Source organism: Strigops habroptila, chromosome 6 (genome assembly GCF_004027225.2).
Source record: "Strigops habroptila isolate Jane chromosome 6, bStrHab1.2.pri, whole genome shotgun sequence".
Lineage (NCBI taxonomy): Eukaryota > Metazoa > Chordata > Aves > Psittaciformes > Psittacidae > Strigops > Strigops habroptila.
In genome coordinates, this window is record NC_044282.2 from 14340641 (window position 1) to 14354351 (window position 13711).

The 13711-nt window shown below is 40.5% G+C and overlaps 1 protein-coding gene across 2 annotated transcripts in view; it reads left to right on the plus strand.

The window, feature by feature from the left end:
• Nucleotides 1-13711, plus strand: part of REV3L (REV3 like, DNA directed polymerase zeta catalytic subunit) — a 139222-nt gene that overhangs the window by 104788 nt on the left and 20723 nt on the right. Inside the window, exons 23-30 of one of the 2 annotated variants that reach the window (XM_030489459.1) lie at nucleotides 504-748; nucleotides 1785-1893; nucleotides 2776-2982; nucleotides 3619-3728; nucleotides 4795-4909; nucleotides 7076-7213; nucleotides 8105-8295; nucleotides 9166-9412. In XM_030489459.1, the coding sequence (XP_030345319.1) occupies nucleotides 504-748; nucleotides 1785-1893; nucleotides 2776-2982; nucleotides 3619-3728; nucleotides 4795-4909; nucleotides 7076-7213; nucleotides 8105-8295; nucleotides 9166-9412 (1362 nt within the window). Of the gene's footprint in view, nucleotides 1-503; nucleotides 749-1784; nucleotides 1894-2775; nucleotides 2983-3618; nucleotides 3729-4794; nucleotides 4910-7075; nucleotides 7252-7978; nucleotides 8080-8104; nucleotides 8296-9165; nucleotides 9413-13711 lie in introns of those variants that run through there. The other variant, XM_030489458.1, reaches the window with a different exon arrangement.

Genomic DNA, 13711 nt, shown 5'->3' on the forward strand with positions numbered 1-13711 from the left:
CTTTCTAGTTACTTCTCAAGGTCAAAAGCTTGGAGGCACGATTATCGACTTACACAGCTCACATGTCATTTCTCCGTTCTCCCAAATGTTGGAATGAAATTGCTGAGCAGATTCCTACGGAAAATGGTTGTCAACTGTGTATTTGTTTTCTTCAATGTTGTGCGGGTCTAAAAAAATACAGTTTAGCAAATGCTCATTCACTGACTGTAGCATGGCCCTCTGTGTATTGTTGCAGCATGTTGGATGTGTATTTTTTCCACAGATAAGAATCAGAAGTACTTGATTTTTAATGATTAGGGCTAAATGATAAAGGAACACGTGTAAACGTTCTACTGTATGTCATAGAAAATTGCCATACTCTTGCTTTTAATGTATATTTTGGAAAACTAGCTGTCCGTGCTTTAAATTCAGGAAACGTAAGTGCCTATTTACACAGTTTTAATACACCCATGTTTATTCTGCGTTTTTTAAATTTTAATGATTATATCCATACTGTTTTGCAGTATCGTGTGGAGTCTATGATGCTGCGTGTTGCAAAGCCAATGAATTATATTCCTGTGACACCCAGTGTCCAGCAGCGAGCTCAAATGAAAGCCCTGCAATGTGTTCCCTTAATAATGGAGCCAGAATCCCGCTTCTACAGCAATGCTGTTCTTGTATTAGATTTTCAGTCGTTATATCCTTCCATTGTGATAGCATACAACTACTGTTTTTCAACCTGCCTGGGACACGTTGAAAACTTAGGAAAGTAAGTTGTTACTCTTTTTGCACAAACTTTGGTTCCATAGAGACTTTATCACCTTTTCTAAGGTACTGAGAACCCTTGGTTGTCATTGGAAACAGTGGGCATGTATCAACAGCACTGTTTTGTGTTACACAATAGAAATGATAAAGATCCTCTGTGTGGGTGTGTGCCTTCGTGTGTACACACTCAGACATACACATATACCATTTTTATCGATGTAAAAATACATCAATATGTATTTTTAATTAAATACAGAATTAGACTCTGTTCTGTTAAAAAAAAAAAATCTGTGTATGTGTGTATACCTGCTCCTTTACTGTGGTGATACTAGTTTTTAATATTGCTTCAGGGTAAGTTAAAATGTTAGGTAAATCCACTACCTATTTTCAAAACTAGGCTGCTGCTATTCCGCTGTATGTTAATAAATTGTTGTTGTTCTCTTCTAACAGTTGTAGTTCACTCTGGTCTTAACTGTTCAAAATGAAAAGATACAATGAGTTATTCTGTGTAGCATTTCTTATTGAGCTTAACATTGAGTAATTTTGTTCATTGGAAAAAAACGTCATTGCTCATTATAATTACCTCTCTTCCAAATAACAATATTTGGAAGCATGGGAAAATGCATGCAATGACTGCTAGTTGTCACCATGAGGTTTTCAAGTTTCTGATTTGAAATTCTGAATTTGTAAGAAGAAAATATATGCAATGTGTTGCTTGGTAAACATGCAGGGTTTCCATAGGGCATTATGGTATGAGTGCATGCCTCCAGTAGTACAGCATTTGGGAATAATGCATTAATGCAGAACAGAATTGGTAAATTACACATGTGGAATTTAGCCATTTATTACTACTTCATTCCTAGAGCCTTTTGTGTGTAGGTAAGAAATTTTAAATGATAGTATGTTTGTTTATACCTGGGATTATAATTGTGGTTCTATCCTTGCTCGCATTATCAGCATTTTAATGTGAGTTGATGCTTTTGCTTGATCAGGCTGTAAATGAATGAATTGTATTCGTATTTCATTTTTCTCTTTATTAGATACGATGCATTCAAATTTGGCTGTACATCTCTCAGAGTACCTCCCGACTTACTTTACCACATTAGGCATGATATCACAGTGTCACCCAGTGGAGTAGCTTTTGTCAAGGTAATTATATTACTGCTCCGTGACAGGCATTTTCACTTCCTGTTGGCTGACTAGCTTAAGATCAAAATGATATTGTAGTTTATATTTTGCTGCATTAAGAGCAGACAGAAGGGGGGAGGTTCAGCCTCCCATTTCCCAGTGTTTTTTGATATTTGTCAGAGTGCCGAGTTTCTGGCAGTACAGGAAATAAAATGTCATCTTTGTGCTTTCATTTATACTGAAGGCTTATTTCATCTATAATTAAACTGTATTTTACTTGTGCAGTTTGGGGATCAAACAGTAATTACGTGTGTGTAACACTTCATTCTTCTCCTGCTGTATAGCAGAATATTTTCCTAGGAAAAGACTCATGGCTTGGGAGATGAGTCAAGAAAGCCTTGACTGGCTTTCTATTGTTCTCATTTTATGTTATATGTACTGCTGGCTGATTTGTAATGAATTAATAAATATGGCCTGGAGCTCTTACAAGTAAGTGGCCAATCACCATCATACATATATGTAATGTAAACCAGAAACTTTCAGTAAAGAATATTGGTGGAATTTTTAAAATACAGTATTCCTTTAGTATTTAACATCTTGAGAATCAACAGTTTGATACTGAAGTCCCGTTTTAGTTAATAAGGTTATCTAAACATTGCATTAGCAGGGCTGATGAAAACAAAGAACAAAAGGCTATTCACCCTGCCTTTTAAGAGCTTTGCCTGTACTCTAGGTTGCTTGTAATATCTGTGGGAAGAGCCAAACCGTTGGTGCCTAGGGCATCTTGCTAATTCATTTGTTGTCTTAAGAGTGATTGTCTAACAGTTCAGAGTTTTGCTTTTACTTCTAACTGTTTAGGTTGGGCTTTTTAACATAATTTTTCCTTTGTTCCCTTTATGGCAGCCTTCAGTAAGAAAGGGTGTGCTGCCAAGAATGCTAGAAGAAATCTTGAAGACTAGGATAATGGTGAAACAGTCAATGAAGGCTTATAAGCATGACAAGGCTATAACTCGAATGCTTGAAGCTCGTCAGTTGGGTCTTAAATTTATAGCTAATTTTACATTTGGTTATACTGCTGCTAATTTTTCTGGAAGAATGCCATGCACTGAGGTAAGGATTGCAGATACAAATGCAGAAAAACTGTGGAAAAGACACTGTTAATAAAGTATAGTCAGACATCGCAGTATTATTATTTGAAATGTATTTAAAGTAAATACCTTCTTAAAAACTGGTTTTATTTGTAGTACTGACAGTCAGCCACTTGGGATTTATTTGTGATCCTAAACAACTAATTTTAATTCTTCCCATAAAAGAGCATTTGGAGTTGGCATTTCTGTAGAACTCCTTCCAAAGGTAGATTGGATTACAGTTCTAATAGTGGAAATAAAACATTGTAGCTCTTTCATAGTTTTCATAAAAGGAGGGATCAGCAGAATTCAAGAGCTAGAGAAAATGATCTGAAGCGATCTCGTCTTGCTCCTTACACTTCTAATAAGCCTAAAGAAGTTTAAACCAAATATTCCTTTAATTCTTAATAGTTTTTGATCACTATTGCTGTAATTCTTGCTATTCTGGGGTAACATAAGCAACCTTTTTATTTATTATATGCATTTAAACCATGAAATAAAATAGATTATCTCAATATAGTAATTTTCATAAACAGATCAAGCAAGTTTAGATTGTGTTTACCAAGAGCTAGTGTTTGGTTTAGCAGTAAAGATTTTCAATTGATCTTTAACTTTGCAGGTTGGGGATAGCATTGTCCACAAAGCCAGAGAAACATTGGAGCGTGCTATAAAACTGGTGAACGATACCAAAAAATGGGGTGCTCACGTTGTGTATGGTGACACTGACAGGTAATCAATGGTCTGTTTCTTGCAGTGTTTTAAAATCATAGTAGTTCTTTGTAGATATGTTTTTCTTTTGTCTTAAGAAGGAGAATTTATGATACTGAAAAGAGTGTGTGGACCTTTTTTGGGATGTTGCTTACTGCCTTGCTGGATATGCAAACTAAAATATATTTATTTTCTTGGAGTTTCTTTTAGGACTCTTAGAACTTTGAGGGTTTCCTTTCTTTTGAAAATTATGAGGAACAGAAAGAGGGGGGAAATCTTATTTTTTCAGCTGTGAATGAATATGTCTTATTTATCAAATGAGTATTTTTGTGCCTGTTTCTGCTGCCATTTTTATTTTGCAAAACAGTATTCATAATGTAGTAGGCATTGCATGTTGATACTTAGAGGAAGGCACTATTTTAAGCTTCAGAAGTGGATACAATTCAGAAGCAGCCACCAGAGCATGCAAAGATATGATTAGGCTGCCTGAAATACATCATATAAATAGCTCTTCTTTCCCAGTCAGTCTTTCATCTAAATAATTGCCATGCTCTGGGCATCTCCATCTTTGGGGCTAGGCTTGGATAATTTTTCAGGAAACAAAGCTTGTCTGGCTGTCTTTCCTTAATACCTTGATTACTCTGATAACTTGGTAACTGATTTCAGCCAGATTTGATGAAAGACTTGAAATTTCAAAGAAACTAAATTCATAGTAGCTTCATGGAAAAAAAGAAATTAAAAAAAAAAAATGTTGGAGAAAGGAAGTAAAATTCTCTTGCTGCCCATAGTGGGGAAAAAAGGATGTACCAGAGCTCTTACAGTTCTCTCTTGGGAACTCAGGTTTTGCAGAGCCCAGGAGCAGTCACGTTCCCTGCCTCAGCAGAGAGTCACAGCATTTGTTGTGTCTTTGGCACTTCTAATCTCATTCAGAATGTTGAAGTTTCTCATGGCTTTGGCTTTTCTATGTAGGAAGGGAACAGAATTGATAACAACATCCCTGCCTTGCCACCAGGAAACTATAGCTTATAAGTTTGAAGAGCCATGTGGAACAGATTTGTGCTTATTTCCTATGTTTGATTTCTTGTAGCATGTTTGTACTCTTGAAAGGAGCCACGAAGGAGCAGTCTTTTAAGATTGGTCAAGAAATTGCTGAAGCTGTAACGGCAACAAACCCCAAACCTGTTAAACTGAAATTTGAAAAGGTAAAAGGAAAATACTTTGCATCCAGTGTGTTGAGTGAAAACATTGTTGTTTTAAAAAGTGAAGAGAGAAGATTTTTCTGGACACTAATGTAGCACAAGGATATACAGCAGTCGTGTGCTGTGCTGTACTGTTTCTGCAGGTACATTGCAAGCTCCTTGTCAGAATGCTGCAGCCATGAGCAACAATAAATATTCCTGCATTTACATCAGGATGCCTGGTGGCCTGTTGCACTTGCCAGCACCAGGCAATTTGAAATTCCTTTCTCATCAATATTTAGAAATCATAGAATCATAGAATGGTTCAGGTTGGAAGGGACCTTAAAGATCATCTAGTTCTAACCCCCTTGCAGTGGACAGGGACACCTTCCACTAGATCACGTTGCTCAAAACCCCATCAACATGAACAATTTCAGGGATGGGGCATCCATGGCTTCTCTGGGCAACCTGTTCCAGTGCCTCATCATCCTTACAGTGAAGAATTTCTTTCTAATATCTAAATCAACCCTGTCAGTTTAAAGCCATTCCCCCTTGTCCTATCCCTACATGCCCTTTTACAAGGTCCATCTCCAGATTTCTCGTAAGCCCTTTTTAGGTACTGGAAAGCTGCTGTAAGATCTCCCAGAGCCTTCTCAGGCTGAGAAAGTTGCAGTTGTTCAGCCTGGTTTTCACAGGAGAGGTGCTCCAGCCCTCTGATCATTTTCGTGGCTGCCCTCTGGACTCACTCCAACAGGTCCACATCCTTCTTATCTTTGATGCAGCCCAGGATATGGTTGGCTTTGTGGGCTGCAAGTGCACAACGTCTCCCTCGGTTTTGTATCACATACAATCAAAGGAATGCATGCAGCTTGGTAGAGGAAATGTACGTCATCCCTTGAAGTGATTCCAGTGCATTAATTACAAGCCTTATATTCAGCCTTCAGCCAGCCTTAGCACGCTTCAGGATATGTCCATGGAATACATATACAGATAAAATAAAAAATCCTAAAAATCCATTCAGTAGGCTTTTGGAAGAAGTATTAATGACAATAAGCATTTTATAGAAGAGCAAGGCTATGTGATACTAATTTTGGTGGAAGTTTATCATCGGAAAATCATTAGCAATCAGTTCAGGTGCTCTAGATATTTATACGTACATACCTGACTCAACAGGGTCAATCAGAATTTGTAAGCAAATTGCCATTTTCCACTGAAAATACAATAGAAAAATATTAGCTGTATGAAGGCACGGCAACGTTTCCTCACTGACTGATGTACAGGGACCCTTCCCACTTTGAGGCAATCCTCAAAGTGTATCATTAAGCTGAAGTAATTAGCCAGAAAAAAAAAAATATTAGGTGCAAGGATATACTTGAGAAGATGGCCAAGTGCTTCACTTTAAGTGCTCTTATTCACCTGTGGGTCAAAGTACTGAGTACTCTCCTAGCGTGGCTTCCTAGCACAGGACGAGAAAAATGCCTCAGAGCTGGAGCATCGTTCAAGAAGTGGAACGCCTGTGTGCAGGACCTCCTTCAGCTTGAGGCAATCTAAACTGGCTGCTCCCTCTTCCAGGAGAGTCAGGAAGATGTGGTGTTACACTGTGTGTTATCCTGGGAACAAACTGTTCTCCATTGTTTCTTTTAAAACTGGTCAAGGAATACTGACACAATCAAGAATGAATTAAAAGGTTGGAGAAAACAAACTAAGGAGACCATGACCCTAGAAATCCATTCATGAGGAAACTATTCTCCAAGCATAGGCATTTAATAAACATGCTTTCCTCAAATCAGGATACTGACTGATTTTAGGTTCATAACCTCATAATTAGATGAGGTTTGAAAATACAAAGTTCAAAGCCACTACTTTAGCTGGGGAAGTTTTCTTCTCTGATGTTTAAAATGAAGTTACTGTCTTTTTAAGAAAGAGAGATAATACGGTTACATTAAAAACACTGACAGGCGCAATCCAGAAAAGTAAGGGTACTCGAAACAGACTATACTGTGTGTCGCTTTTCATCTGAGCTTCAGGTTGCTTAGCCTTTACAGCTAGATGAAATACAAAGTGATTGAAGAATGGGACATGACTGAATCCCAACTTCCTCAGCTGTCCCTTTAACAGTCCCTTGATCTAGAGCCACCTTACACTCCCAACACATGCTGGATTGGGCTATCTTTTGTTTTAACATTCCAGGTCTACTTGCCATGTGTCCTGCAAACTAAAAAGAGGTACGTGGGTTACATGTATGAAACACTGGAGCAGAAGGACCCGGTATTTGACGCAAAAGGCATAGAGACAGTCCGAAGGGACTCCTGCCCTGCTGTTTCCAAGGTAAAATACTCATGCATCTCTTCTGAAAGAAATTAGAGGATTCTGTTATTTCATTGTGTGTTTGTTCTTTCTCAGAGTTTCTAGTCCTTGTAAGTTGTCTTAGACTTCATCTGTTTTTCTGGTATGAGCCATTTGAAAGACAAATTTAAGATCTTGCACAGCATTATAAGGAATTGCACTTTCCATCCTAACTACTGTCTTTCAGCCCCTAAAAAAATGATAAAAAGCCCTCAGCCCCATGTAAGTTCTCTAGAAGATCATTCTTGATCCAGTTCACTTTAACTGGAAGTAAGTATTACTCCAAGACGAGAGGGGCACACTGATGTGTCTGCTAAGCAGCTCGCTCACATAAATCTAGTTTAGCTAAGAATTCACTTAAAATAAACTTCCTTGCCTGTTTATTTGAAGCTGTGTATTAGGGGCTTAAAAAGAAAAGGCTCGTGTTCTTAGTCCAGTCAAAACATGCTTATGCCAGTAAAAAGGGTAACCACATAGGAGGATTTATTTCCATTTTTCTTTTTAATCCTGATTCTTTTGTTTGCTAATGTGGTCAGAAAATCATGGCAAAGTATTTTAGATGATGGGGAAAAAAACATCTTCTCTCATACTCTGAAAAGCCTCTGTAATTGTTGAACAGTCTTAGTGCCAGAGTGTGGATAATGTCATGAAAGATGCATTGAACTGAGGAAAAAGTTGCCCAGTAATGTGTTTATGAATGTCTTTGAGTGGAAGAGAATGGAACCTGTTGTCATATTAACATTCTAGTTCACAACTGATACTTTTTCTAAGCAGTGTGTCAATATTTCCATATAATTTACTGATTTATTTGGAATTCATTATCTTTTAGTTAAGCATACGAGTTTTTCTCACCTTTCTCCTTTGGTTGTAAAGATACTTGAGTGTTCTATCAAGCTGCTATTTGAAACACGGGACATAAGTCAGATCAAACAGTACGTTCAGAATCAATGCATGAAGTTACTGGAAGGAAAAGCCAGCATACAAGACTTCATCTTTGCAAAAGAGTACAGAGGGAGCTCAGCTTACAGACCTGGATCCTGTGTACCAGCCCTGGAAATCACCAGGTAAGGAGATTAAGCGCTAATCGTAGGTATTTTTTATCTTGACCTTCATACTGCCAAGTAACAGGTAGCAGTGGGGTGTCTCCTTCAGATATTGTTGCAGCAGTTGGCTCTGACTTTCTTCTGCATGTGAAGAGAGATCAGGCATCAGCTAGTGCTGGAGAGCCATTCTGTAGTCCTGGAAAGAGCCACACGTATTCAAGAGTAAAGCCTTTTGTCAAGATTCTGCAGCGGTGTGTTCACTGCTGGTACTTAAGCTTTGGGTTTTGTCCAAGGGCTTGACTCTCCAAGGTTGCCCATCACTCACTGATATCACATGTAATAGTCACATCTCTCAGTGCTGCAAGATACACTACCAGGCTTTAAAAAGTACCTTACTAAAAGCTAGTGTTTCATACTGTTGATACTGTTTATCAGTAATAGATAAGATGAGCTGGCACATTTTGCACCTTGCTTAATATAAAAGGTCTTTAAATTAAGACACGATTTTTGAATAAAATAAAATAAAATAAAATAAAACTCAAGTCCTGGACTGATACCTACTTCAAATTGAGCTGTTCTTTGCTTTCTGTGTACTTGAGCTCTTTTTAGAATCCTGGCTGCTCTTCATGAAGATACTTCTTTAAGAAAGAGGTAGCTAGAAAGCAACCTGCATGCAAACCCAAGTGGCCTGGAAAAGAACAGATCTTTAGGGCTCATATTCCAAGTTCTAAAATCTGGGTCTGATCATGAGTCTGTATCCTGTGCTTCATAATAGACACTAACTTAAGTGTCCTGGAGAGCTACTGATATAATCAGATGGGGAAGTTTACAAGCAAGTGAAGTAACTAAGAATTTGTCCCTGGATGCATTCTGACGGCTGTTTTTAAACAGGAGAATGCTCGCTTATGACCGTCGCTCTGAACCACGAGTTGGGGAGCGAGTGCCCTATGTCATCGTGTACGGCATGCCCGGCCTGCCCCTGATCCAGCTGGTGAGGCGGCCCGTTGAAGTCCTGCAGGATCCCAACCTGAGGCTGAACGCTACCTACTACATCACCAAACAAATTCTGCCACCGCTGGCGAGGATCTTCTCACTTATTGGCATAGACGTCTTCAGCTGGTACCATGAGCTGCCACGGGTAAGTGTTTGAAAACAGACAGATTACAAATACAGCACATCTATACCGTGTTTGGTTTCATTGTGACTTTTAATGGAATAAGCTTTATAAGAGGCAACAACAAAAGTTATTTTACAGGGCAGTGTTTGATGCCCAGACACGCAGACCTGGTTCTTAGATCCCACTTAGTAAATAAATTTTTTTGGCCAGCCCAGGGTTAATCTCAGTGTCAGCTCCTATTTTCCAACCTTGCCATAGTTTAAGAGTATTTTGCCGTAACTATGTTTTTTAGCAGTACTTTCATATGCATCTATTTGGCTGTACCACGTTTTTAAATCTCTCTATAGTAGATGTTTGCACTCCTGTTTTTCCAAGAGGTTCTGAAGATCTTTCTTTTTTATAGAAAAGGTGGTAATGCCCCAGCAGCAGGAACACTTCTTTAAAAGTCTGTATCACCAGAAATTTTAAACTCATTATTTCCAAAACTGAGTTTCCTAAAAGTTAAAGAAATCACCGAGATGCAGGAAGTGTTAGCTGGATTTTAGCTTGTGGTTCCCCTGACAAAAAGGGATGGTGGAAGACTCTGTATCTGTGTAGTTTGGTGATTCTGCTTAGTGGAGAGTTCAGCAGCACAGAAGTACATCATGTTTCCCACTGCAGACTTCTAATACAGCCTTGGTTCAGTTCTGCTTCTCTCCTCTACCGTTCCGATGGCACCGCGACACTCACCTCAAGTGTCTCCAAGAAGCTGCTCTGAAAAGGCAAAAAGAGCCCTGATTTTCTGCGAGGCGAGGGAGCACTGAGCAGAGCTGGTGTTTGAAGCAGCAAGTGCAGGATAGCACAAAGCATAAATCATGCAGCACTTGGAGTGAGTGCAGAGAACGAACCTCCCTGGGCAAGGGGCAGCGGTGGAGCTTTGTCTGGAAAAATCAGAGCATGAGCTAGAACCATGGGGACCAAAGGACAGTGGCAGCTCTGCACCGGCAGAGAAACTCGATGGGAGGCAGGATCCAGAAGGCAGCCACTGGGGCTGCAGCCAGGACACCTCTGGGTGTGAAGCACATCAGCTCCTACAAAGGAACAACTGCAAGAGGCAGAGTTTGAGATGAGATCAGGAATTTAGCATGTGACTGAGGATTTCCGTGTTACTCTTTGTCTTTTTTGGTGGGATTCACTGTGAAGTAGGTGTGGTGAGCTCTACCCTGTGTATCACTTCAAGGCAGTGCTGTGCTCTTCAGAGCAATGTGATCCATGTTAATAATTTGTGTCTGAAGCCGTGCCCTGCAGGCTGTTGCACTTCCATACTCCTGTTAAAAAAATGAGGCTGTGCAATGTAGGAATAAAGCGAGCTGCTCTCTTAAAAGTTCATTACCTCTTAATTTTATTTTTCTAACAAACAGATTCAAAAAGCTGCCTCAGCTGCCCGCGGCGAGCTGGAGGGACGCAAAGGCACAATCTCCCAGTATTTCACGACCTTACATTGTCCCGTGTGCGATGAACTGACCCAGTACGGGATCTGTAATAAATGCAGAAGCCAGCCACAGCATGTGGCAGTGATTCTCAACCAAGAAATCCGAGAGCTGGAGCGTAAGCAGAACAGCTGGTCAAGGTACGACTAAAGCACTGTCAGATGTCTGTCAGCCAGAGACGGGCTGAAATTTCAAAGCAGCCTGTTACTGAATGCCCCCAACAGAAATGGGAAGCACAGTCTGGGTGCTAAACGTGTTGCAGCTTGTTTGCTTTTCCCATTGCTGTTGAAGGCATTGTAGCAGCTGTTCCTCTCCCTAGCTTTGCATAAACTGAAGGGTAAAGGGGGGGATCAGAAGATGCTTTTCTTCTTTTTCAAGAGTATCTTACATGGTTTGTAGGTGCCTTTTTATAATGACAGCGATGGAGATTTGTGAAAGTATGAGTCACCTTTTTTGCGTTAAAATAACTGATGATGTTCTAGTAACAAAAACGTTGTCCCAGAAAATTCATTTATTTGTTTAATATGGATGTGTTTTAGCTTGGGGGCTTTCTTGTTACCCTTCCTCTCAATAGGAATTTTCCAAGCTGGTTTGTTTTTTTTGCCCGTGCTGGAAGTCAATGAAGAGGGTGGCTCGCTGTGCTCACCAGCAGAGCACAGTGCCTCCCCTTGCAGAAACATGTGCCTGTCCCACCTCATTTTCATACTGTTGTAGTTTATCATTAGTATTTCTGTTACAATGTATTTTTAGCACTAGCACGTGAACCATGTTCAAGACTTGTCTGAATTGCAGGGATATGAATGTTCCTGTAGTGTAGGCATCGATTGATAGGTTCCCGTGGGGCTCCGTTGCTAGAAAACCATTACCGTTCACTAGTCATAAATACTGCATTAGTGAGTGTGTATTTTGTAACATTTGCTGTGATCTGCATTGTAAATGGCAGTAGAGGAAGGCGATGCTGTTCTGCAGTTTTTCGTGGTACTCTGAACCTTTTACATTGCTTTTGTTCTGGAATAAATCAGACCTGGGCAGATGGGGCAGCCCCCTGGAAGGTCAGTGTTTTGATCAGAACAGTCTTTTGTCCCTGCAACACCAACGGGTCGGCAAGGCCTGGATCGATGTTGTAGTCAGCGTCTGATGACTAAAGCCTCTCTAAGAGCGTCTGTCTCATTTTAATATGAAGATGTATACATCCTTCACAGCTTACATTCTTGGCCCTACATTATAGACATGCCGGAGCCAGCAGAAAACTGATACAACACTGAATCCTACTTAGTTTAAAACACACTTAAAAACTATGTGCCATAGATTAAGGCCAGAGACTTTTCCCCTCTACACAAACTGAATTTAGAAAGTGTCTCGAGTACCATTTTAGGCTTGTCCCCTGCATTCAGACCAGCCACAGTCTTTCAGCAGAACAAGGGTAGGCTTGTTTCTGAGGTTCTTCTAGTGCTTATAAACCTGGAACAAACAGTTTTAAATCCTGCTTCTGAACAAATGGTTTAAATCCCGTTCCTTTTGGTCACGGTTGCAGGTCAGAGGACTGGTATCCTCCAAGGTGCCATGGGCAGGACGTGGCTGAGCAGGGCAGCTCCTCTCCAGCTGCTGTCAGTTTAAAATTTCTGGTCTGCGGGGATTTGGTGCTGGGACAGGTCTGGCCAAGAGGGTTGCTGGTACCCAGATAGTTTTAACATGGAAAGAAGAAAGGAACCCATTTAAAAGCAAAGGATAAGATTTTGATTTGTTGTTGAAACTGTGCAAATGGTGCGATAACGCTGTGTAACGTTTTGATGTTACAAAACACAAGTGTGGCTGGAAGCAACTTGCTGAGTTTTTGGAAGAACCATCAAGAGGTAGCAGATGCTGGAAAGGAATAAAATAAAATAGCGAAGAGGGGCCTTTGGTTTTCTGAAGGCAGCTACCTTGGAAACCCTGTGCCTGCTACTACTTGATTTCATCGGGTATCTCATGTTAGAAGTAACTTTCAAGTAGCGTTAACTACATTAAGGAGTATCACGAATGAAGGAGAGCAGTGCAACCTGTGTGCCCTGTGCATTTCTCTCTTGGGATTGATTAATTCTGACCTCGAAAGTAAAACCCTAATTGAAGCTTAACTTGAACAGTAGTAGTTTATCCAGTCCTTTCCTGTGTATAGAGTAACTGCAGACTAACAGTTTTGCCTCTTTTCAGTAGAAAACTTTTCTACAGGACAAGTTTATCATGGATATAACACACTGCCCCAGTTAAATCCACTCAACTCACTTACCTTATTTTAACACATACCACTACCACATCCGAATAGAACTCCTGAACAGGATTGAGGCCCGAGCGGCACAGCCCGGCTCCTCATCGCTGCTGCCCAGCACCGCACTGGCAGCACGAGGAGCAGCCTGGCAGCTGCAGGAGAGGCCGCACCCAGAGCAGAGCTGCTCCGAAGTCCTGCGCTGGGGAAGCTTGGTGCTCGTGGGCTGCCCTCTTCTGCTGTCAGTGCTGAGGGCTTAGTAGTCACAAGTGATATATGCCTTGCTTGTTCCAAGTGTGAAATAATCTGGTTTGTTTTTTGAACGCCAATCCAGATATGCAAGAACTGTACAGGCTGCTTTGAGCGACAGATCCAGTGTGTCTCCCTCAACTGTCCCGTACTCTTCAAGCTCTCCAGAGTCAGCAGAGAACTGTCCAAGGCACCGTACCTTCGCCAGCTGCTCGACCAGTTTTAACGAGCTGTGTTACAGGATTCCAGGTGCTACTTTTTTTTTCCCTTCAGTTGTTTACCACACTAAGACTATTGTGCATGGTGCTTTTCAACTCTCATCTAGTTCCAGGATTGCCATTTAACTGTTGGTTTATTATC